This window comes from Rhipicephalus microplus, chromosome 1 (assembly GCF_043290135.1).
Source record: "Rhipicephalus microplus isolate Deutch F79 chromosome 1, USDA_Rmic, whole genome shotgun sequence".
NCBI lineage: Eukaryota > Metazoa > Arthropoda > Arachnida > Ixodida > Ixodidae > Rhipicephalus > Rhipicephalus microplus.
In genome coordinates, this window is record NC_134700.1 from 28,727,816 (window position 1) to 28,748,524 (window position 20,709).

General features: G+C 45.6%; 1 protein-coding gene across 5 annotated transcripts in view; it reads left to right on the forward strand.

Annotated features, from left to right (window-relative positions):
- Positions 1-20,709, forward strand: part of LOC119178100 (very long-chain specific acyl-CoA dehydrogenase, mitochondrial-like) — a 236,796-nt gene that overhangs the window by 15,820 nt on the left and 200,267 nt on the right. For all 5 annotated transcript variants that reach the window (XR_012894667.1, XR_012894668.1, XM_075891514.1 and 2 more), the window contains exon 2: positions 10,016-10,085. Coding sequence is in view for 2 of the 5 variants with exons in the window: in XM_075891514.1 (XP_075747629.1) it covers positions 10,016-10,085 (70 nt within the window). In the remaining 3 variants the exon portion in view is untranslated. The remainder of the gene's footprint in view (positions 1-10,015; positions 10,086-20,709) is intronic.

The following is a 20,709-nucleotide window of genomic DNA, read 5'->3' on the forward strand; positions in this document are numbered from 1 at the left end:
CAGCAGTCTTTACGCAAAAAAAATCAAGTGATTACTTTCTAGTCCAGCTGCCGGGCCCACAGTGTCTTGTCGCTATCATTGCCGAGTGTTTATATCTCGTTTACTCCGTACTCTTGTTGTTATCTGGTGACGTTGAAACTAACCCTGGTCCGGAAATGAATGAAATCCTCGCAGAACTCTGAAAGATTAGCGCTGGACAAAACAAACTAATATCCGATTTTGAAGAAGTAAAGCAGCAACTCCTCACAACCGACAAAACATTGTCGGATCTAGGAAAGCGTATGACCGAACTAGAACGCCATTGCCAAAATATTTTGCCCATACGAGCTGACATTGCCGCAATTCAAACCAACACTACCGCAACCACGCACTTAGTTTCCGAACTTGAAAAACGGCTGGATGATGCAGAAAACCGGTCACGCCGCAACAACTTAATCTTCTATAACCTTCCAGATACTAACGCCAAAGAAACAAATACTGAAACAGGAGAACTTATCATTAACCACTGTCTCGAACACTTGAAAATAAATATTGACCCGAAAGAAATTGACCGAGTGCATCGCCTCCGCCGCCACACCAATGATCATTGCCGCCCGATTATTGTCAGGTTCACATTCTACAAAACCAAAGAAAACACCCTCTCAAATGCCAAAAAGTTGAAAGGAACAGATTTCAGCATTGGCGAAGATTATTCCCTCTCAGTTCGTACTTCCCGCCGTTATCTCGTTGCTTTCGCTAAGCAGAAATCAGGTAAATTTCAGATCCGTTTCAAAACTTTGTATATGGGTTCCAAACGGTACATTTTTGACCACGGATCACAATCGGTTATAGAAGTTGCATAGCGATCACCGCGCCCGCAGACTAAACCGCACCACCGCCAAATCCAAACACGCAATGAACTTTCTTTTTGTGTTATCTTTAGTAATGTTCGTAGTCTCATGCCGAAGTGCAAACTAGTGTCGGTCGTTGTGGCGTCTTCCAACAGTAATATTTTGGTACTAACGGAAACTTGGTTAACCGATGAAGTTACTGATGCAAAGTGCTTTCGGACTTACCTGATTATCAGTTATTCCGCACCGACCGCAAACGCGGCTGGGGCGGGGGTGTGCTGATCGCTGTTGGCCCAGAAATACCCTGTTCTGCTGTTAACATAAAATCTGCCTTTGAAATTATGTGGCTGGTTTGCCACGCTTCCCCTCAAACATTCCTACTCGGGGTGTGCTACAGGCCACCGAGCACCAATATAGGTTTTTCACGTGATTTAAACAATATAATGAGCACACTCACGACCACGTACCCTAACGCTCACATTTTACTTTTTGGGGACATTAATTTCCTGAAAATTGATTGGCATAACCCTGCCCCCTCGTCGGCATACAATGTCGAAACGAAAGATTTCATAGACGTTTGTTTGACTTTTAACTTATCTCAACTTGTGTCAGAGCCCATGCGCATATCAGGCGGCTGTGCTAACATCCTAGATTTAATACTGACTGACCCCCCAGATTCTTTATCGTCCATTTCATACCTACCCGAAATTAGTGACCACAAAGTAATACATGCAGATTTTTCCTTCCCTCTTGAGCGGCGCGACAAACTCAAGAAAACAATTACCTTATACGATAAAGGTAATTATGAGGCCATTAAAAAGAACTCGAAAACTTCTTTCCAGACTTCGAACATAGCTTTCACTCCCGATCTGTGAGCGATAATTGGGAGATTTCTGAAAATAAGATGAATAAATTAATTAGGAAATTTGTCCCCACAACATCATTCCGTAGCATGCCGCACAAACCCTGGTTTACAAACAAACTAAAGAGACTAGCGAATAGAAAAAAGCGCCTTTCTCGCGCAGCGAAAGCAAAAGAGACGCCTGAAGCTTGGGCGAAATACAATGCAGACGAAAAAGAATATACTATTGCTATTAGTAACGCAAAATATGCGTTATTGAACCAGGATTTACCAGGCATGCTAACCGGTAACACACGTAAATTCTGGCAGATAGTGAACCCTCGGTCTACCAGCACCATCCACCTTACTAATAATTCTGGTCACATGCTCTCAGATGATCAATGTGCTGATCTTTTAACAGCGCATTTTCATCTGCGTTTACTAATGAATCTAGCGTACCTTTCTCTCCTGCCCCGGTGCTGTTGACATCCTCTATGGGCTCAATTGTTTTTTGCGCAAGTGGTATTTCAAGTATTATTCAAAACATGAAACTGTCCTCATCAGGTGGCGTCGATTATATTAACTCAAAAGTGTTAAAAATATCCATGACACCACCGCCCCATTTCTGTGCTTGATGTACACGCAGTCGCTCTCCACAGACATTCTTCCAGATGACTGGAACATGGGCAAGGTCGTTCCCATCTACAAATCAGGTGATTTGAACTTTCCATTGAACTACCGTCCCATTTCTTTAACACGCGTCCCATGCAAAATCATGGAACATGTCATCTACTCTCAGATTGTAAACTTTCTAGATTCCAACAACTTTTTTCATCTCAGCCAGCATGGTTTTAGAAAAGGATTCTCCTGCGAAACACAACTAGCAATATTTTTTCACGATCTGCATGCTAACCTTGACAACTTACAAACTGACGCAATCTTTCTAGATTACGCAAAGGCATCCGACAGAGTACCCCACCAAAGACTAATGCTAAAACTATCCCAGTTAAACTTAAACCCTAGTGTACTAATTTGGATCAAAGCATTTCTAACTAACCGTTCTCAGTTTGTGCATGTCAATAATAAATCTTCTGCTTACCTCAAAGTAACATCAGGCATACCTCAAAGTGCAGTTCTTGGCCCCCTCCTGTTTCTGATATACATCAACGACTTACCCCTCAGCGTATCCTGCAAAATTCGCATGTTTGCAGATGACTGTCACGTTAAAGAACCCCAGGTGGTCAAAATTTCCGGAGCCCTCCACTACGGCGTCTCTCATAATCATTTGGTGGTTTTGGGACGTTAAACCCCACATATCAATCATATCAATCATTGCAGATGACTGTGTAATCTATCGGACAGTAACTAACACTCACGACCAAAATCTTCTCCTGAACAATCTTAACCACATTCAAGATTGGTGCGATAATTGACTTTTGTCTCTTAACCCTAACAAATACAAACTTGTTACGTTTACCCGCCATAAGAATCCTTTCATTTTTTCATATCATATCGCCAACGTCCCTGTACAATCACAACCATCCTACAAGTATCATGGTGTCACATTGTATTGCGATCTCACTTGGAATGCGCATATTACTAACGTTATTTCATCGGCAAATAAAACTCTGGGCTTCTTGAAGCGTCACCTACGTCATGCACCAAAACATGTGAAGTTGCTGGCATATCGGTCTCTCATCAGATCGAAACTCTAATATGCCTCCCCCATATGGAACCCGCCCCAAACACACCTCATTAACGATCTCGAATCTGTCCAAAATCGCGCCGTTCGATTCATTCACTCCCTGTACTCATACGACATCAGCATTTCATCCTTGAAAGCACAATCCGGTTTATCACCCCTCTCTGCTCGCCGCCGTATCGCCACCCTTTTTCTCTTTCATAAATTTTTTCATTCTTCTCTCAATGCAGCTCCTTACATCCTCCCCCCGACATACATTTAACACCGCACAAGCCATCCACTTCAAGTGTCACGTTATCGCAACAGAACTGCCACTTTTTCCGCTTCTTTTTTTCCCCGCGCCGTCAAGGATTGGAACGACCTTCCCTGCTCCATTGCTTCAACCACCTTCCCATCATCCTTCGCGACAAATGTTACAAATCACCTGTGCTGCGAAAACTAATGTGTTCAAATGTTCTCTTTTCCTGTGTATCCACCCCTTATGTAATACCCCCCAGTGGGGTCCTCAAGGAAATAAAAATGAAATTAAAAAAAAAAATGAATGAATGAATGAAAAAGACAAGTACACTCACTCCCACTCGTGAACACACATGGTGACAACTTGGAAGATCAAACGGACTTCTTGGGCGTACACTTCGAACAGGTTTCTAGCTCGTCACACTATACTCGTCACAGTACGCTTTCCAAAAATATAATCAAGAATAAAAAAAAATCTAGAACACAAATGTACAAAATACGAGGCATACAACCAAGCTTTCAGCTTAGCTGAGCTCCAAACATCACTTAACTCCTGCAGTAATTCTGCCACAGGTTCCGACCGTGTGCTGTATGAAATGCTGAAAAACATCTCAATTGAAACGCAAACAACTTTACTTTGTACAATGCTATCTGGTTTTCTGGCACTATCCCTGCTTTCTGGAAAGAGGCTATAAATATTCCCATTTTGAAAGAGGGCAAGGACCCTTCTGTTTCGAGTTATAGGCTTATTGCACTTACAAGCTGCTTGTGCAAACTCTTCGAAAAAATGATAAACTGCCGACTTCTACATTTCTTTGTAACAAACGATTTGCTCGATCCATTCCAGTGTGGATTTCGAGAGGGTAGATTCACCACCGATCGCCTTGTTCGCATCGAAGCATAGATCAGAGACTCTTCCGTCTACAGACAATTCTTTCTGTGTTCCTGAATATCGAAAGGGCTTATGATTCAACATGGTGCTTTGGAATATTAAGAGATCTGTCCCACCTTGGCATGCATGACAGAATGCTTACCATAATTGAAAATTACTTGTCAAACCGGACATTCCGGCAGCATATTTTCCAAAACACTTGTTCAAGAAGCAGGAGTGCTGCTAGGTAGTGTACTTAGTTGCACACTTTTTATTATCATAATGAATTCTTTGCGCTTGTCCATCCCTCGCAATATGTTTATTGTACATATTTGTCGACGCCGTCCACCTTTGTTTCAAATCTTGTAATCTGGCCATGTGAGAGCGGCACGTTCAGCTTGGTTTGAACAAAGTATCCAATTGGGCTGAGAAAAACGGATTCCGATTGAACCCACAAAAAAGCATGCGTGTCTTGTTCTCTAGAAAGAGAGGCACTCACCCTGACCCTAACATTCAATTGCATGGTCAACGCCTGTCTGTTAATGCCAAATACAAATTCCTTGGCCTAATTCTGGACACCAAGCTAACCTTCGTACCATACATTAGGTATCTAAAAAACAAGTGCACAAAAGCAATGAACGTTCTAAAAGTGCTGTCACGCACTTTGTGGGGAAGTGACAAGAAGTATTTAATGAATTTGTATAAAAGCCTCATACGTACCTGCCTATACTATGGGGAAATAGCATATCAGTCTGCGACACCTACTGCATTAAAATGCTTGACCCTATTCATCATCTAGGCATCCATCTCTCTACGGGTGCTTTTCACACTAGCCCCATGGAAAGCCTGTGCGTGGAATCAAACGAATGGTCGCTCCACCTACAGAGATGTTACATGTCTTTTAAATATTATTTTCAAGTGAGCGTAGACAAGGAACACCCTTTACATTTGACAATTAATGACATGTCAAGTTTTGCTGTGTTTGAAAAATGGCCTTCTATGAGACAGTCCTACTCACTGCGGGCTAAGGGCCTAGCGAAGGAAACCAGTGTGACTTGAACACAGTTTGATGGCTCCCACAGTATGCCTGCCACCGTAACGATGGCAGGCGATAGATTGCGACATGTCTTTCTTGGAGGTTGCGAAGCATGCACCAATTGCACATATCCAGACATACTTCCTAGAACTACAACAGAAATACACATGTCCCGAGTTCTTTACAGATGCTTCAAAGTCCAACACTTCTGTCTCGTACACAGCCGTCGGACCATTCTTTTCGGAAGGCGGCGTCCTGCACTCTGATACAAGCATTTTCACCGGCGAAGCTTATGCAATACTTGCGGCCATTAAACACATAAAAAAAATGAAATTACAAGAAGGAATAATATATACAGATTTTATTAAGTGAAGTAAAAGCTCTGTAAACTCTTAAAAAGCACAAAAACAATGTTCTTGTGTCACTTTATTCGCTCTTATGCACAGTCTACTCATCCAAGAGGCATGTTGTAGTCTGTTGGGTGCCCGGACACCACAAAATACAAGGCAACGTTCTGGTGGACCAGCTAGCTGTATCCGCCAACAAAACCGTAAACCAATGCATTCATGCCAATTCCTGCACTCGATTTGAAACCTTCTCTAAAACGAAAGCTCAGGGGTTATTGGCAGAGCACATGGGACACACACACACAGGTAATAAATTGCATGTCATCAAGCCGCAACTTGGTCATTGGCTACCAGTATTAAATAATGCCACACAGAAGTAATACTTACAAGGTTAAGACAGGACATACACACACAACACATTCATTTCTTTTGTCTGGTGGTGATCCACATTTGTGTGATAGATGTGGAGAAGCACCCACCGTACTTCACATTCTAATCCAGAAGACAACAGATACCACTTCATCCTGCAATGTTCGTCGGTAGGGAACCACTTTTCACGCATAAATTGTTGTTAGCTTTTTTGAGAGAAGTTCGTGCTTTTCATATAATATATACGAGTATTCCGTAGCACGACCTTTCCAGAAAGGTCTCCGCTGCGGTGGCTACACTCAACAAAACACTTGCCTCACGGCCCTTGGACGCAAGGGTGTGAACTATCGAGGCACTTGTGCTGATGCCGTACATGTCCACCATGGTTTTTATTATCCCAACCTATTGTCATTGAATAACACCACACACTTTGGGATTCAGCCATGATGCTGAATCCTGTATGTTCTTGCTGCATTGCGGCATCATCTACTGCCGCAACGTCAGCACTGAAGGCCCTGAGCTTCTGCTTGTCATTCCTCGTCATCTACGGCCTGCCATATTTGAACAACTTCACGATGCACCAACAGCGGGACACCTCGGTGTTTTCCGCACATACACCCGCATGCGACGTCGGTTTTCTGGCCAGGACTGTACCACAGCGTGCGTCGATATGTCGCTACTTGCGACCTCGGCCAGCGCCGGAAAAGACCTTCTTTGCTGCCAGCTGGATATCTTCGCCCAATCGAAGTCCCCTCTGAACCATTTCTTCGCGTGGGACTCGACCTTCTTGGCTTTTTTCCGACGACGACACTGGGAAATAAATGGATCGCCATCGCCACAGATTATGAGACCCGTTACGCGATAGCAAAGGCCATGCCAATCAGTTGCACCATTGACGTCGTGAATTTTTTTCTTCATGATGTCATCTTACACCAAGGTGCACCTCGACAGCTGCTTACGGACCGCGGCCGCTCTTTCTTGTACAAAGTTGCCGACGACCTTCTTCGATCGTGTGCTACAGCGCATAAGCTATCTACCGCCTACCATCCACAAACTAATGGCCTAACTGAACGTCTCAACCGCATACTTACAGAGATGCTTTCGATGTACGTCTCCGACGATCATCGTAACTGGGACACCTTGTTGGCCTATGTGACTTTCGCATATAATTCCTCTCGTCATGACACCACGGGATTCTCACCTTTTTATCTTTTGTATGGTCGCGACCCCATATTGCCATTTGAAACCACCTTACCTCTCAAGCCATCTGCTTCTGAGTACACTTGCGAAGCCATTTATTGGGTCCACATGGCTCGTCGAGTTGCCCAGTCTCATCTCACCAGGTCACAGGATATGCGAAAAGCCTGCTACGACCACCGGCATCGTAATATAATGTTTGCCCCAGGTGACCACATGCTCCTCTGGTCACCGTGTTGCCATGTAGGTCTCTCCGAAAAACTTTAGTCTCGATACACAGTAATCTATCTATATAGTCTTGTAGGTCTCTCCGAAAAACTTTTGTCCCAATACACAGGACCCTATTTAGTCTTAAGTCAAGTTAGCAATCTCAAGGACGAGATAACGCCATCGCACTCCAATATGTCACCAAGTTCGTCACTTGTTGACATCGTCCATGTTTCACGCATGAAACCCTATTTCGGTCGAGAGGGCGCTCCAGCGCCCGGGGGTCCTGTCACGGAAATGAAGTAAAGGAAGAGGAAGGACTCAATCGGGTGAGAGGCGTGCGAGGGGGCCAATCAGCCATTGTGACTCTTGCCTGTGGTTTTTCCTCTGTAAAAGCATTTTGTAGAGAAGTCACTAATCTCGTAACAATATGTTACAGCCCCATATGTAAAAGCTAGGACTATGCGGTGCTTGTGTACGTTTCGCTTTAATGATAGTGGCAGATTTCCTGACATTGTTTGGTAGTCGTATTGTAAAAAATTTCAAGCAACCTTCACTCTCGCAAACACTCACACATCTACCTGAGTAACACACACGACTCTACTTGCCGTATGCACTCCAGCCCATTATTCCTCTATGGTTCTGCCATTGATTGCTCTACTTTATTTTATTTATTACATAGCTGCATCGCACCAGTGGGCCTTATAGCAGGGAGGTTACAGTCAAAAAGTAACAAAGTAATGACACTCAATAAACGCAATAAAGCACCTTGTTGTCTGAAATGTTCACAATGTCAGGCAATGGAGCATTGCATTCTCTTATGGCTCTTACAAAAAAAAAAGGGAGACACCTCATAATAAAGTTTATTTTTTCATTTTTGGTTTGCCTATGGGGGTTCTGTTGTTCCTTTCCAAGAGTCAGTACCAACTGCCTTTTCCCAATTTTTGTTCCTACCTTTGCATTGAAGTCTCCCTTGATCATGTTGTACCGGGTGCACCCTTGTCTCACGGCTACTTTGATATCCTCATATGGCTGTTCTGTATTCAAGACTAAATGTGGGGCATACACCTGCGCTTGTTTAGTTTTATAAAAAGGCTCGCTACCCTTCGTACGTACTGGAGAACTCTTGAATGTTGCCTGCGAGGTCTTTGTAAATAAAAAAATTCTTGCTTATCTACGAAATGAATGATAAGTGGGGCAAAGCGCCGTCAATCCGTCTGTGCTTCCGTCCATCCGTTGGTTCGTGCATCCGTGCATCAGTCCATCCGTACGTGCATCTGTTCGTCCATCTGTCCATCAGTGTGTCTGTCTTGTTCGTCTGTGTGTGTCCGTTCATCTGTCCGTCCATTTGGTAAGCACTTCAAGTACCGCCATCTTGCTTCTTTTTATGATATATTGATCATATACAAGTACCGCCATCCAGCAGCCAATCCAAGGGCGAAGCGAAAGCATGTACCACATTTATGCTCTGAGCGCTTTGTTAACATGGAGGGCGGATAACGACGCCGTGCTACATTTTTCTTTCGTAACATGTAGATATGTGCCCGAAGGCGGGTATGTGCCACTGGTATATGGGGATGTGCCACAGGTTATACACTACAACAGCGGGGTATGCACAAGCCACGCCTTAGGGAGCTTCGCCCCTAAAATCCGACAGCTTGTCTCTCTTGTCAGGCAGTCCTGTATAGCATTTGACATGTCTGCTATTTTGCATGGTGTATGCCTCCCTGATTTCTTTAACCTCGCTAAGGCCAATAATATCCCTCATAATATTTTCTAGCCTCTGATGCAACTCTTCAGCCTAGTTTTTCCTGATAAGGCCCTGGTGTTAAATGTTCCAAGGTTGCTTCCAGTGGCAGTCTGGTCAAGTCCAGAAATGTTGAGTACCCTCTGCTGCTTTTCATGCTCGACCACTGTCGTGGTTCAGCAGCTGCTGAAGTCTGAGTGTGTAATGAGGTGGGAGGTGCTGGCCAGTGTCACACACTAGGGTGGCCAATTCTTGTTTTGCCTAGAAAGCGAACAAGCATAAAAAGAGTGGGGTGCTTCGGGAGCGACCAAGTGACAACATAAAGGAAATACAAACAGTCACTACTGCTTGTTGAAAAGAAAAACATAGTTCAAACTGAAATTTATGACGCTGTGAACTTTGTTTCTAAGAAGTCTAGCAGAGTGCTTTAGATGAGTGCTTAGTTTCAAGCAATTTTTTATTACCTTATTCTGGAAATCTGGGAGCTTCATGAAGGTGGGACGTAACCGACCTTTAATGTTATTGCCAGGTTTGTGGCTTCTTTTGATATGTGGAGTGACTTGGAAGAAATTGCAAATTATTTATTGTGATGTCTGCTCATACGGTTTCCCTCCACATTTTCTGCTCGCAGGCGCTGGGCCAGTAGTGACAGCAGTCACTCATCAGCAAGTGGCCAGCGGCAGCGCACCTTCAAGAAAGTGGTCAGTCAACTCTGCAGACACTAATGAGAAAGCATATAATACTAAGGCAGCGAAGGCGATGAGCAAATTGAATCAGTTATTGCAATAGGAATAATTTTGTGTTTATTGAAGAGTCCCTGAAATTGAGTGAATTTTTACGTAGGACAGGCAGGTCACTGCATTAACCAGAAATAATTGGGGCATAAGAGATCGCTAACATGAGGTTGACCTTCTAGTCTATCTTTGCATTGTCAAGAGTGTAACTGTGAACCAAAATTCTATGAATTTGTTTCTTTGTAGTGGCATAGAAATGAAGAAATATGTCTGGGGATTGAGACATCGCACATCAATATTAGTGGTAGAGAATCTGTTAGCCACCTGTTGACTAACTTGCATAAATATGAAATCAACTGCCTTAAGCGTTACCTTTCCCGTAGACCCCAATGTGTGCCAGATTGATAAGCGCACCGGTTAATGTGCATTGGGGGGCTGGTTGGTAAAACATTAAAACTGAAATAAAACTGCACCGTTGCAAGATAAGTTAGAGGTCAGGTGCAAAATAGCAACAGAATTTATTGAAAACATCAAACTTCCACTTATGACAACACACTCACAACATTATCTTGCGCTATATTCAAGGCCTCTTATCTGCCCTAAAAATTCAAGCTCTTTCTTGTTTGGATAAATAGAGGGTTCACTGACGCACTTCTCTGGGTAAAAGCTGAAGATTGCAGATGCTTCAAATATTTCACATGCCCTTCTTTAGTATGCTCCAACACTCTTGTTTGCCGAAGGACTGGCTTGCAATTAGCACATGACCTATAATATAGTGCCAAGTGTTATCCACAATTTAAAGCTGCAGCATAATATTGCGTGAACGACGAGTCGCTTGCACTGTAGACTATTTACAAGACATATTTACAGCATCGGTTGCTCAGTTTATCACTTCAGCTCAAAGAACGAACAGTGAGTGACCTTCGCTCTTTTCGCTGGGTGCACACGCGCATGGTTCAGAAGGATGGCATAGTGTAGCATAATGCCCGGCAGCAGACGCGCCCTCTCGGTGTACCTCGACATCAGCGTCACTGGAAGAGTTGTATTGCTTAGTGCACATTGTGTTTTCCGGAGCCCTCCATTACGGCGTCTCTCATAATCATATAGTGGTTTTGGGACGTTAAACCCCACATATCAATCAATCAGTGCACATTGTGTACCTTATCGCTGGCCTGCAGGGAGGATGAAGATTACGAATTGACTGGAGCAATTTAGTATGTTACGGGAGTCGAAGTACACTATATGGACTTGTGTACAGAGAGAGCAGTTTTTCATCTTTATTATCCTTATTTATTGAATAAAGGAGAAGCGTTGCCTTCACTGAGTGGTGGGACACTGATGTGCAGTTGTGCCCCGCTACTGGTTGAAGGTATTGTTTCTTTCGTCGCGTCTTTCCGAGTCAAGTGGAAGTCAAGTAAGGATGCCCTTGACCGAACTCTGAATGCGTGATCCGGTGCCTTACATATACGGGGTGGCCAGTGAATGGTTGTGCGGCGTGAGCAGTCGGTTTTTTCTAGCAGGCGCTGCCTGCGTCGGCCTTGCGGGGTGAGAGAGAGGATGAGCGATAGTTGCCACGAGATGCGAGCATGCGCAGTGCTGGTGTCAACGGCTTTCCCGACACCGGATTTGTGAGTAGGTGTGACTATGAAGTGCTCCACATTTAAAACTGACTTCAGTACAGCGGTGTTCTAGTGGTACAGCAGTGGCGGGAGACATGATTAACTCAGCGGCAATGGAAGCAGATGGGTTTGTCATCAGGAGTTCGCTGGATTAGGGATCCTGCAGAAAAAATACGGCTCATGGCGAGATGCATTTATTGTTGTTGGTTGGTAGCCGGGTTGAAAGGCGAAAGGAGACGGGCAGACAGAGGTTGGCGATTTCTCGCCGCACGATGGCCTGAATAACGACTGTGAAAGGATGCTTAAACAGCAGTATGTTTGATTGGAGATTGGTAGAATGGTGCTAGAATGTTGCTTAAAGCTTCTGCCAAACTGTACACATCACTGTCTTTTCAAAGTGCGATGTTGCACGGATATTAGTACAGGTTGGTGTGACTGCCATGTTTTGTAGCCAAGAAAATTCAAGTATGACGCAATAGTTTTTGGCCATTTTGAAGCAGTAGCATTCTTGTAGGAGGAGGTCAAAGGTATAGACATTGGTGCATGTGAACAAATTGAATGCGTCGTCTGCGATCCCCTCGAGAATGTGATTCATCTTGTCAACTGGCCTTGTTCACTTAACGGCACAGAGCAAGCATTTCCTGTAACTGTGAGACCTCAATTCAGTTGGCGACTGGACACAGGTTGCAAGCTGTTTCTGTATAGTCAGATTCCCAGAAATGTCACAGAGCTTCTCGTTGAAAGTATCTCTGCTGGCGAGCTGAGTCTCACAAGTATTGTACCAGGCACCCGGGGTTCCTCCCAAGTGGGAGATGAAATTCGTGAGCGTCATGGTCCCACAGGTGATTTTGACTAACCGGCAAATGAAGATAACGTCATTGTGAATGTCAGCCGCCTTGGTAACACACATTGTGTGAGAATTACGTTCAAAGGGGACTGTCTCCCCTCCCATGTGATGGTTGGCCACTTTCGTCACCAGGTCCGACCATTTATTCCAAAACCTATGCGATGTCATGAGTGCCAGAAGATCGGCCATGTGCAGGGAGCGTGCAGGAACTCCGAAGTGTGCCCCCGATGCTCAAAACCACACACCGAGGACAAATGCAGCGCAACCATACTAAAGTGCCCTAATTGTCAAGGTGCCCACAGTGCATCTTCCAAAGACTGTCCACGCTTAGACAAATGGTGCGAGACAGCTCTACCCACAAAGAGGCCGCGGAAAAAGTCCGGCGAAGACAACGACGTCACCGTCGAAGATCTTCGCGAAGAACACAGTCAACTACAAGAAGTAAGTCATCGCATCTGGGAACGGCGCCCACTGCAGGGTACACCGCGGCGAACGCAGACGATGGAAGAGAGAAAACAAGTAGATCTCTCTCTACTGAAGAGTGGCCGCCACTTACGCGCACGCAACTTGTGAAAGAACCGCATCAGAAGCCGCATTCATCAGAGCAAGCTGCGACAACAGAGGAGCAGCGGAACTTGGATAAGCAAGTGATTGCTCTTCTACGACCCATAATTAACGCTATTCGCACGGTGTTAAACAACATGCGTACAACGTCAGCCAGAAGTGCACTTCAAGTACTGGATGCTCTGAGTCCAGTACTGGCAGCTCTTGAGTAGATAATGGCCCACCAGCCACTGTCTTTCAGGAAAGAGGTCAAAAAAGCAACAATTTTTCAGTGGAATGCACGGTGACTGAAATCGCGCATTGCAGATTTCCGTTAGTTCGTTTCCACCAATATGTTTTCCATCATCGTCATCTGCGAGCCAAATTTGTCGAGCGCTATCAGACTCTCCGGATACGAATCATTTATGTCGGCTTGTTATAGTGGGAACAGCAAGGTCCTGCTGTTTATTCGACGTGACCTGACCTACATTCTTCGGCCTGTACCACCTGACAACGATAACCAATATATATGCTTAACAGTGAAGAAAAAGGATCTTATTGTCACTGTTGTCGGTGCATACCTGTCGCCATCAAGTAGATTTGACCACAGAAGACTAGGACACATCCTATCATCCACTCCTGGCCCATGGGTGATCATCGGAAACTTTAACGCCCACCATACGCTATGGGGGAGCCCGAAGATCAGCGCAAAGGGTAGAAGTCTGATAACGTTTGCTTCAGACAACGAGCTGTGCTTGTTAAATGATGGCAGCCCAACATTTTTACGTGGCCCTGGATACAGCAGTTGCCTTGACTTGGCTTTTGTTTCTCGAGGTCTCGTCAGATGTGTCGGATGGTTTGCGGATATAGAAACACATGGGAGCGACCACATTCCCACGTATGTCAAGATCAGAGGATTATCACCTTGCAAGGTATGCGAAACTATCCAAAGAGTGGACTGGACCAAGTTTGAATCTCTCATGGAAAAACGCTGTCAAGAGAACACCTCATTTGAATTAGAAGAGGTGATGAAGTCCACAGTGCAAGACACAGTGTGCACCCTCACATGCTCTTCGGGAGCAACCGAATTTGATGTGGAATTAGAACGGCTTCGGGCTCTCTGACGGCGTGCGGAACGAAGGTACCGACGCACGAAAGCAATCGACGATTTACGAATCGCTAGACGTCTTCAGAAGAAGATACAACGCAGCATAGACAAGCTAGAGTCACAACGTTGGGCAGCCTTCTGCGGTTCGTTAGATCCTCGCAAGCCTTTATCACACTTGTGGAGGACAGTAAGAGGACTCCGGACAGCTCCCATTCAGCGGTCTCCATTCAAGGCTCTAGCCCTCTCTCAACAGAGATCGGAGGTCGACGTGGCAGAAGAGTTCTGTGCCAACTTATCTGGTCAACTCGCAGATCCCAACATCTCCACGCTCTCACGTGGTGGCACGACATCACACGATCACCACATGGACCAATTTTTTTCCATTCACGAGCTTAAAGCAGCACTGGCTTTGTGTAGACAGACATCAGCACCCGGGCCTGATGGAATATGATACAGAGCACTGTGTCACCTTGGTGAGTGCGCGAGGAGCGCCCTCCTCGAGATATACAACGATTCGTGGCGAGAGGGCACCCTCCCAGTTAACTGGAAGACCAGCCGTTTGGTTCCATTACTGAAGCCTGGCAAGTCACCATTGGTGCTCACATCATACCGCCCGATTGCACTGGCTAGTTGCTTGGGCAAAGTGATGGAGAGGATGGTACTTTGACGGCTAGAATGGTTCCTGAGCATCACAACATCTACCCGGACGCTATGACGGGATTCCGCCGTGGCCGGTCATCAATTGATAGCGTCATAGACCTGGTCAGCTACGTGCAACACGAAAAAGGCCGTAAGCGTCTCTGCGCTTCTTTATTTCTTGATGTTAAAGGGGCGTACGATAACGTCACACATGAAGCTGTCCTCACCGCTCTCAAGGAGGTAGGAGTGGGTGGTCGGATGTTTCAGTGGCTACGCAGCTATCTCTCTGAGCGATCCTTTTTCGTGAGAACCGAGGATGGTGACACTTTGGTACATTACAGCCACCGTGGTGTTCCTCAGGGTGGCATACTAAGCCCTGTACTATTCAACCTGACGCTAATAGCTTTCAATGAGCATCTGCCAAGTACTGTCAGATTGTCAATGTACGCGGACGACATCTGCGTTTGGACGTCTGCAGTAACACGTCTACAGCTGCGAGCGCGCATTCAGAAAGCTGCCACTCAAGTTGCTTCTTACCTCCGTCAACGAGGTCTAGAAATTTCCTCTGAGAAATGTGCACTTGTGGCATTTACGCGCAAACCAATGCAGAACTACAGCGTTCTGATAAACAGCGAAAGGATACGTCACCTCCGATCATACAAGTTCGTAGGGTTTATAATTGACAGAGACCTCTCATGGAGCTCACATGTATCATACATGAAAAGGCGATTGACAGGCATCTGTCATTTGTTCAAGTTCTTCGCTGGAAACAACTGGGGAATGTCCACAACTGCTATGTTGCGACTATACAGGATTCTTTTCCTTGGATTTCTTCGGTACAGCCTACTTGTGTTAACTAACGCAAGTAAAACAAGCATACGAATGCTTCAAAGTGTCCAGGCTCAAGCACTCCGGATATGTTTAGGCTTGCCCCAAAGTGCGTCATCAGCGGCAACTATCGCCATCACAAGGGACAACCTCATCAAGACCCACATTAATGTGGAAGTGCTGAGGACACATATAAGACACCTTGCTCGAACCCCTCGACATCACCTAGCCTCTCTACCAGTGGTCCGACCATGCACATCTTACTGCAAAACAGCGACCGCACATGGTGAGTCGATCCAAACTTCGTTCTCTCCTGCCGCTAGACCTGTGACTCCGCCATGGTGCCTCGCACAACCAATGATTAATATTAACATACCTGGCGAAGTGCGGCGATGGCGTAGTGGTTAGAGCATCCGCCTCGCATGCAAGAGGTCCGTGGTTCAAATCCCGGTACCGCGCAGTTTCCAACCGGATTAAAAAAAAAAAAATCCGCGTGTTGATGGAACTGCATTAAGAGGCCTGGGGTGCGGCCTCACCGGCAAACACCGCCGAGAACGCACTCCCTCACCAGAGAAGGATTGGCCACCCTGGTGCAGTATCTGGCCACTACCTCCCACATGCTTACGTCAAATAACTCACGGCCCTCAGTCCCCAGCAGCTGCGAAGCAACTGACCATGGCAGCGGTCAGATCTGCAACGCAGCAGAGGGTGCTAAGAATCTCTGGATCCGGACAGGCCGCCATTGGAACCTGAACTTGGCAACGTTTAACGCTAGAACCTTATCTAGTGAGGGAAGTCTAGCTGTACTATTCGAGGAGCTAGAGAGTGTTAAATGGGATATAATAGGGCTCAGTGAGGTTAGGAGGACAGATGAGGCCTATACGGTGCTACAGAATGGGCACGTCCTTTGCTACAGGGGCTTGGCAGACAGAAGATAACTGGGAGTGGTGTTCCTAATTCACAGAAACATAGCTGGCAACATAGAGGAATACTATAGCATTAATGAAAGGGTGGTAGGTATCGTAATTAAACTGAATAAAAGATACAAGATGAAGGTAGTACAGGCTTACGCGCCTACATCCAGCCATGATGACGCTTCAGTTGAAAGCTTCTATGAAGACGTGGAATCGGCAATGAGTAAGGTAAAAACACAGTATACTATAGTGATGGGCGACTTTAATGCAAAGGTAGGGAAGAAGCAGGCTGGAGACCAGGCAGTAGGAGATTATGGCATCGGTACTAGAAACGCCAGAGGAGAGCTACTAGTAGAATTCACAGAGCGCAATAATTTACGGATTTTGAATACCTTCTACCGAAAACGAGAAAACTGCAAGTGGACATGGAGGAGCCCTAATGGCGAAAATAAGAACGAAATAGACTTTATAATGAGTGCACACCCTGGAATCGTGCAGGATGTGGAAGTGATTGGCAAGGTACGATGCAGTGACCATAGAATGGTACGGTCTCGAATTCGCCTAGACTTGAAGAAGGAACGACTGAAACTGATACGCAAGAAGCCAATCAATCAGCCAGCACTGAGAGGGAAAGTACAGGAATTCAGAGTGTCGCTGCAGAACAGGTACTCGGCTCTTAGTGACGAAACCAACCTTAGCGTAGATACAATGAATGATAATCTGACGAGTATCATTACGGAGTGTGCAGTGGAAGTTGGAGGCAGGGTAGTAAGACAGGACACTGGCAAGCTTTCCCAGGAAACGAAGAACCTAATTAAGAAGCGTCAAATCATGAAAGTGTCAAGCACAACAGACAAAATAGAACTGGCAGAGCTTTCGAAGTTGATTAATAGACGTAAGGTATGCGATGTAAGAAGGTATAACATGGAGAGAATTGAACACGCTCTGAAAAACGGAGGAAGTGTCAAAGCATTGAGGAGGAAACTTGGGATAGGCAAAAGTCGGATGTATGCAATAAGGGACAAAGAAGGCAAAATAACTACCAATATGGATAGGATAGTTAAAATAGCGGAGGAGTTTTACAGAGATCTCTACAGTAGCCGAGACAACCACGACCTTAATACTATAAGAACTAGCAGTAACCCAGATTACACCCCACCAGTAATGATAGAAGAAGTCAGAAAAGCTTTGGAGAGCATGCAAAGAGGCAAAGCTGCTGGTGAGGATCAGGTAACATCAGATCTGCTGAAAGATGGAGGACAGATTGTGTTAGAAAAACTAGCCACCCTGTTTACGAGGTGTCTCCTGACGGGAAGAGTACCAGAGTCTTGGAAGAACGCTAACATCATCTTAATACATAAGAAAGGGGATGACAAGGACTTTAAGAATTACAGGCCGATCAGCTTGCTCTCTGTAGTATACAAGCTATTTACAAAGGTAATTGCTAACAGAGTAAAGAAAACATTAGAATTCAATCAACCAAAGGAACAAGCAGGATTCCAAACAGGCTACTCAACAATTGACCACATTCATACTATCAATCAGGTAATAGAGAAATGCTCAGAGTATAACCAACCACTATACATAGCCTTCATAGATTACGAGAAGGCGTTTGATTCTGTAGAAATATCAGCCGTCATGCAAACACTGCGGAATCAGGGCGTAGATGAAGTATATATAAACATTCTGGAAGAAATCTACAGGGGATCAACTGCTGCCATAGTGCTTCATAAAGAAAGCAACAGAATACCAATCAAAAAGGGTGTAAGGCAGGGGGACACAATTTCCCCAATGCTATTTACCGCGTGCTTACAGGAGGTTTTCAGAAGCCTAGAATGGGAACAGTTAGGGATAAGAGTCAATGGAGAATACCTTAGTAACCTGCGCTTCGCCGATGACATTGCATTGCTGAGTAACTCGGGGGACGAATTGCAACTCATGGTTACGGAGTTAGACAAGGAGAGCAGAAAGGTGGGTCTTAAAATTAATCTGCAGAAAACGAAAGTAATGTACAACAACCTCGGCAAGGAGCAGCGCTTCGAGATAGGTAATAGTGCACTTGAAGTTGTAAAAGACTATGTCTACTTAGGGCAGGTAATAACCGCAGAGCCGAACCACGAGATTGAAGTAACTAGAAGAATAAGAATGGGGTGGAGCACATTCGGCAAGCACTCTCAAATTATGACAGGTAGATTGCCACTATCCCTCAAGAGGAAGGTATATAACAGCTGTATCTTGCCAGTACTTAGCTACGGAGCAGAAACCTGGAGACTTACAAAGAGGGTTCAGCTTAAATTGAGGACGACGCAGCGAGCAATGGAAAGAAAAATGGTAGGTGTAACCTTAAGAGACAAGAAGAGAGCAGAATGGATTAGGGAACAAACGGGGGTTAAGGATATCATAGCTGAAATCAGGAAGAAGAAATGGACATGGGCAGGGCATGTAGTGCGTAGACAGGATAACCGCTGGTCATTAAGGGTAACTGACTGGATTCCCAAAGAAGGGAAGCGGGTTAGGGGGAGACAGAAGATTAGGTGGGCAGATGAGATTAAGAAGTTTGCGGGTATAAATTGGCAGCAGCAAGCACAGCACCGGGTTAACTGGCGGAACATGGGAGAGGCCTTTGTCCTGCAGTGGACGTAGTCAGGCTGATGATGATGATGATGATGACCTGGCGACCATAAAAAGGCCAATTTGTCGTCACCGGCTCTTAAACAGCTCACACTACTTCTCTTGTATGAGAAATATCAAGACTCCACACATATATACACTGACGGATCGGTTCAGCCGGACAGCTCTACAGGAGCAGTAGTGATACCAAGGTTGGCCACGACAATTAAATTCAAGACATCTCACGCAACAACATCAACGGCAGCAGAATTGGCAGCACTTCGTGCCGCGTTGCAATTTGTAGTTGATCAACCTACAGGCAAGTGGACTATTTTCTGCGACTCGAAGGCGGCACTACAGTCTCTACTATCAGCCTTACGCCGTGGACCACACGAGCAGCTGGTACTAGAGATAGCAGAGGTTATACACCACCTGACTGAGAAAGGGCACCAAATTACATTTCAGTGGTTGCCCAGTCACTGCGGAATCATCGGCAATGAACGGGCCGATCAAGCTGCCCGCTCAGCCCACACAGAAGATCATAAACTGCGACTACCACTTTCTAGGACAGATGCTGCACGAAAGCTCCGCAGGCTTGCTCGCCAGCAAACCACATCACAATGGAATCGGCCACACTTCAAGCATGCCCGACTGTACTCGCTTGACCCTACGCTAAGTCCTCAAGTCCCGTCGAGGCTTTGCCGAGCAGACCAGACCCTGTTATGTAGGCTGTGGTTGGACGTTGCGTTTACCAACGCCTACGCTTTCCACATTGGGATGGCCGACACCGCAGCCTGTGGCCACTGTGGCAAAGAGGAAACAATCAAACATATTCTTTGTGACTGCCTAGCGTATAGTAAACAACGACTATGCCTTCGCAAGGAACTCAACAAATCAGATGATGAACCTCTGTCGGAGCAGGGAATTCTGCAGTGTCATCAGGATGCCACTTCACAGAAGAGGGCCCTGAAAGCGCTACTGCACTTTTTGCGATCGACCAGCCTTACTGAACGGTTGTAGCTATAGGACGCCCTTCCTGTGTGTGTTTTTGTTTTTTTTTATGAGTGCGCGTGCGTTTTTTTTTCTCTATTTCTACCCCCTCTTTCTTGCCCCCACTTTCCCGCCCCCAGCGCTGGGTAGCAAACCAGATGCCAATATCTGGTTAACCTCCCGGCCTTTCCTTTTTTACTCTCTCTCTCTCTTGACTAACATGCTCATGCATGCTAAGGCAATCGTCAACGTCAAGGCCAGGCTGGGCTAAAAATGTCCCGAGATTCCGGAGGCATACGTTGGAGCTGGCGAAACAGATGGAGATGGAGGCAGGTTTTTGGGGAAGACATGTTCGGAAGATGGATGATGCGCTGGCTGCATAGCTCTCTGGTGACGACGGGCAACGTTTTACTGAGTACTTTGCATAAATTACAATTCGCTCGCACCGTAGACTATTTTCAAAATATACTATTTAAAATACACATTTGCAGGA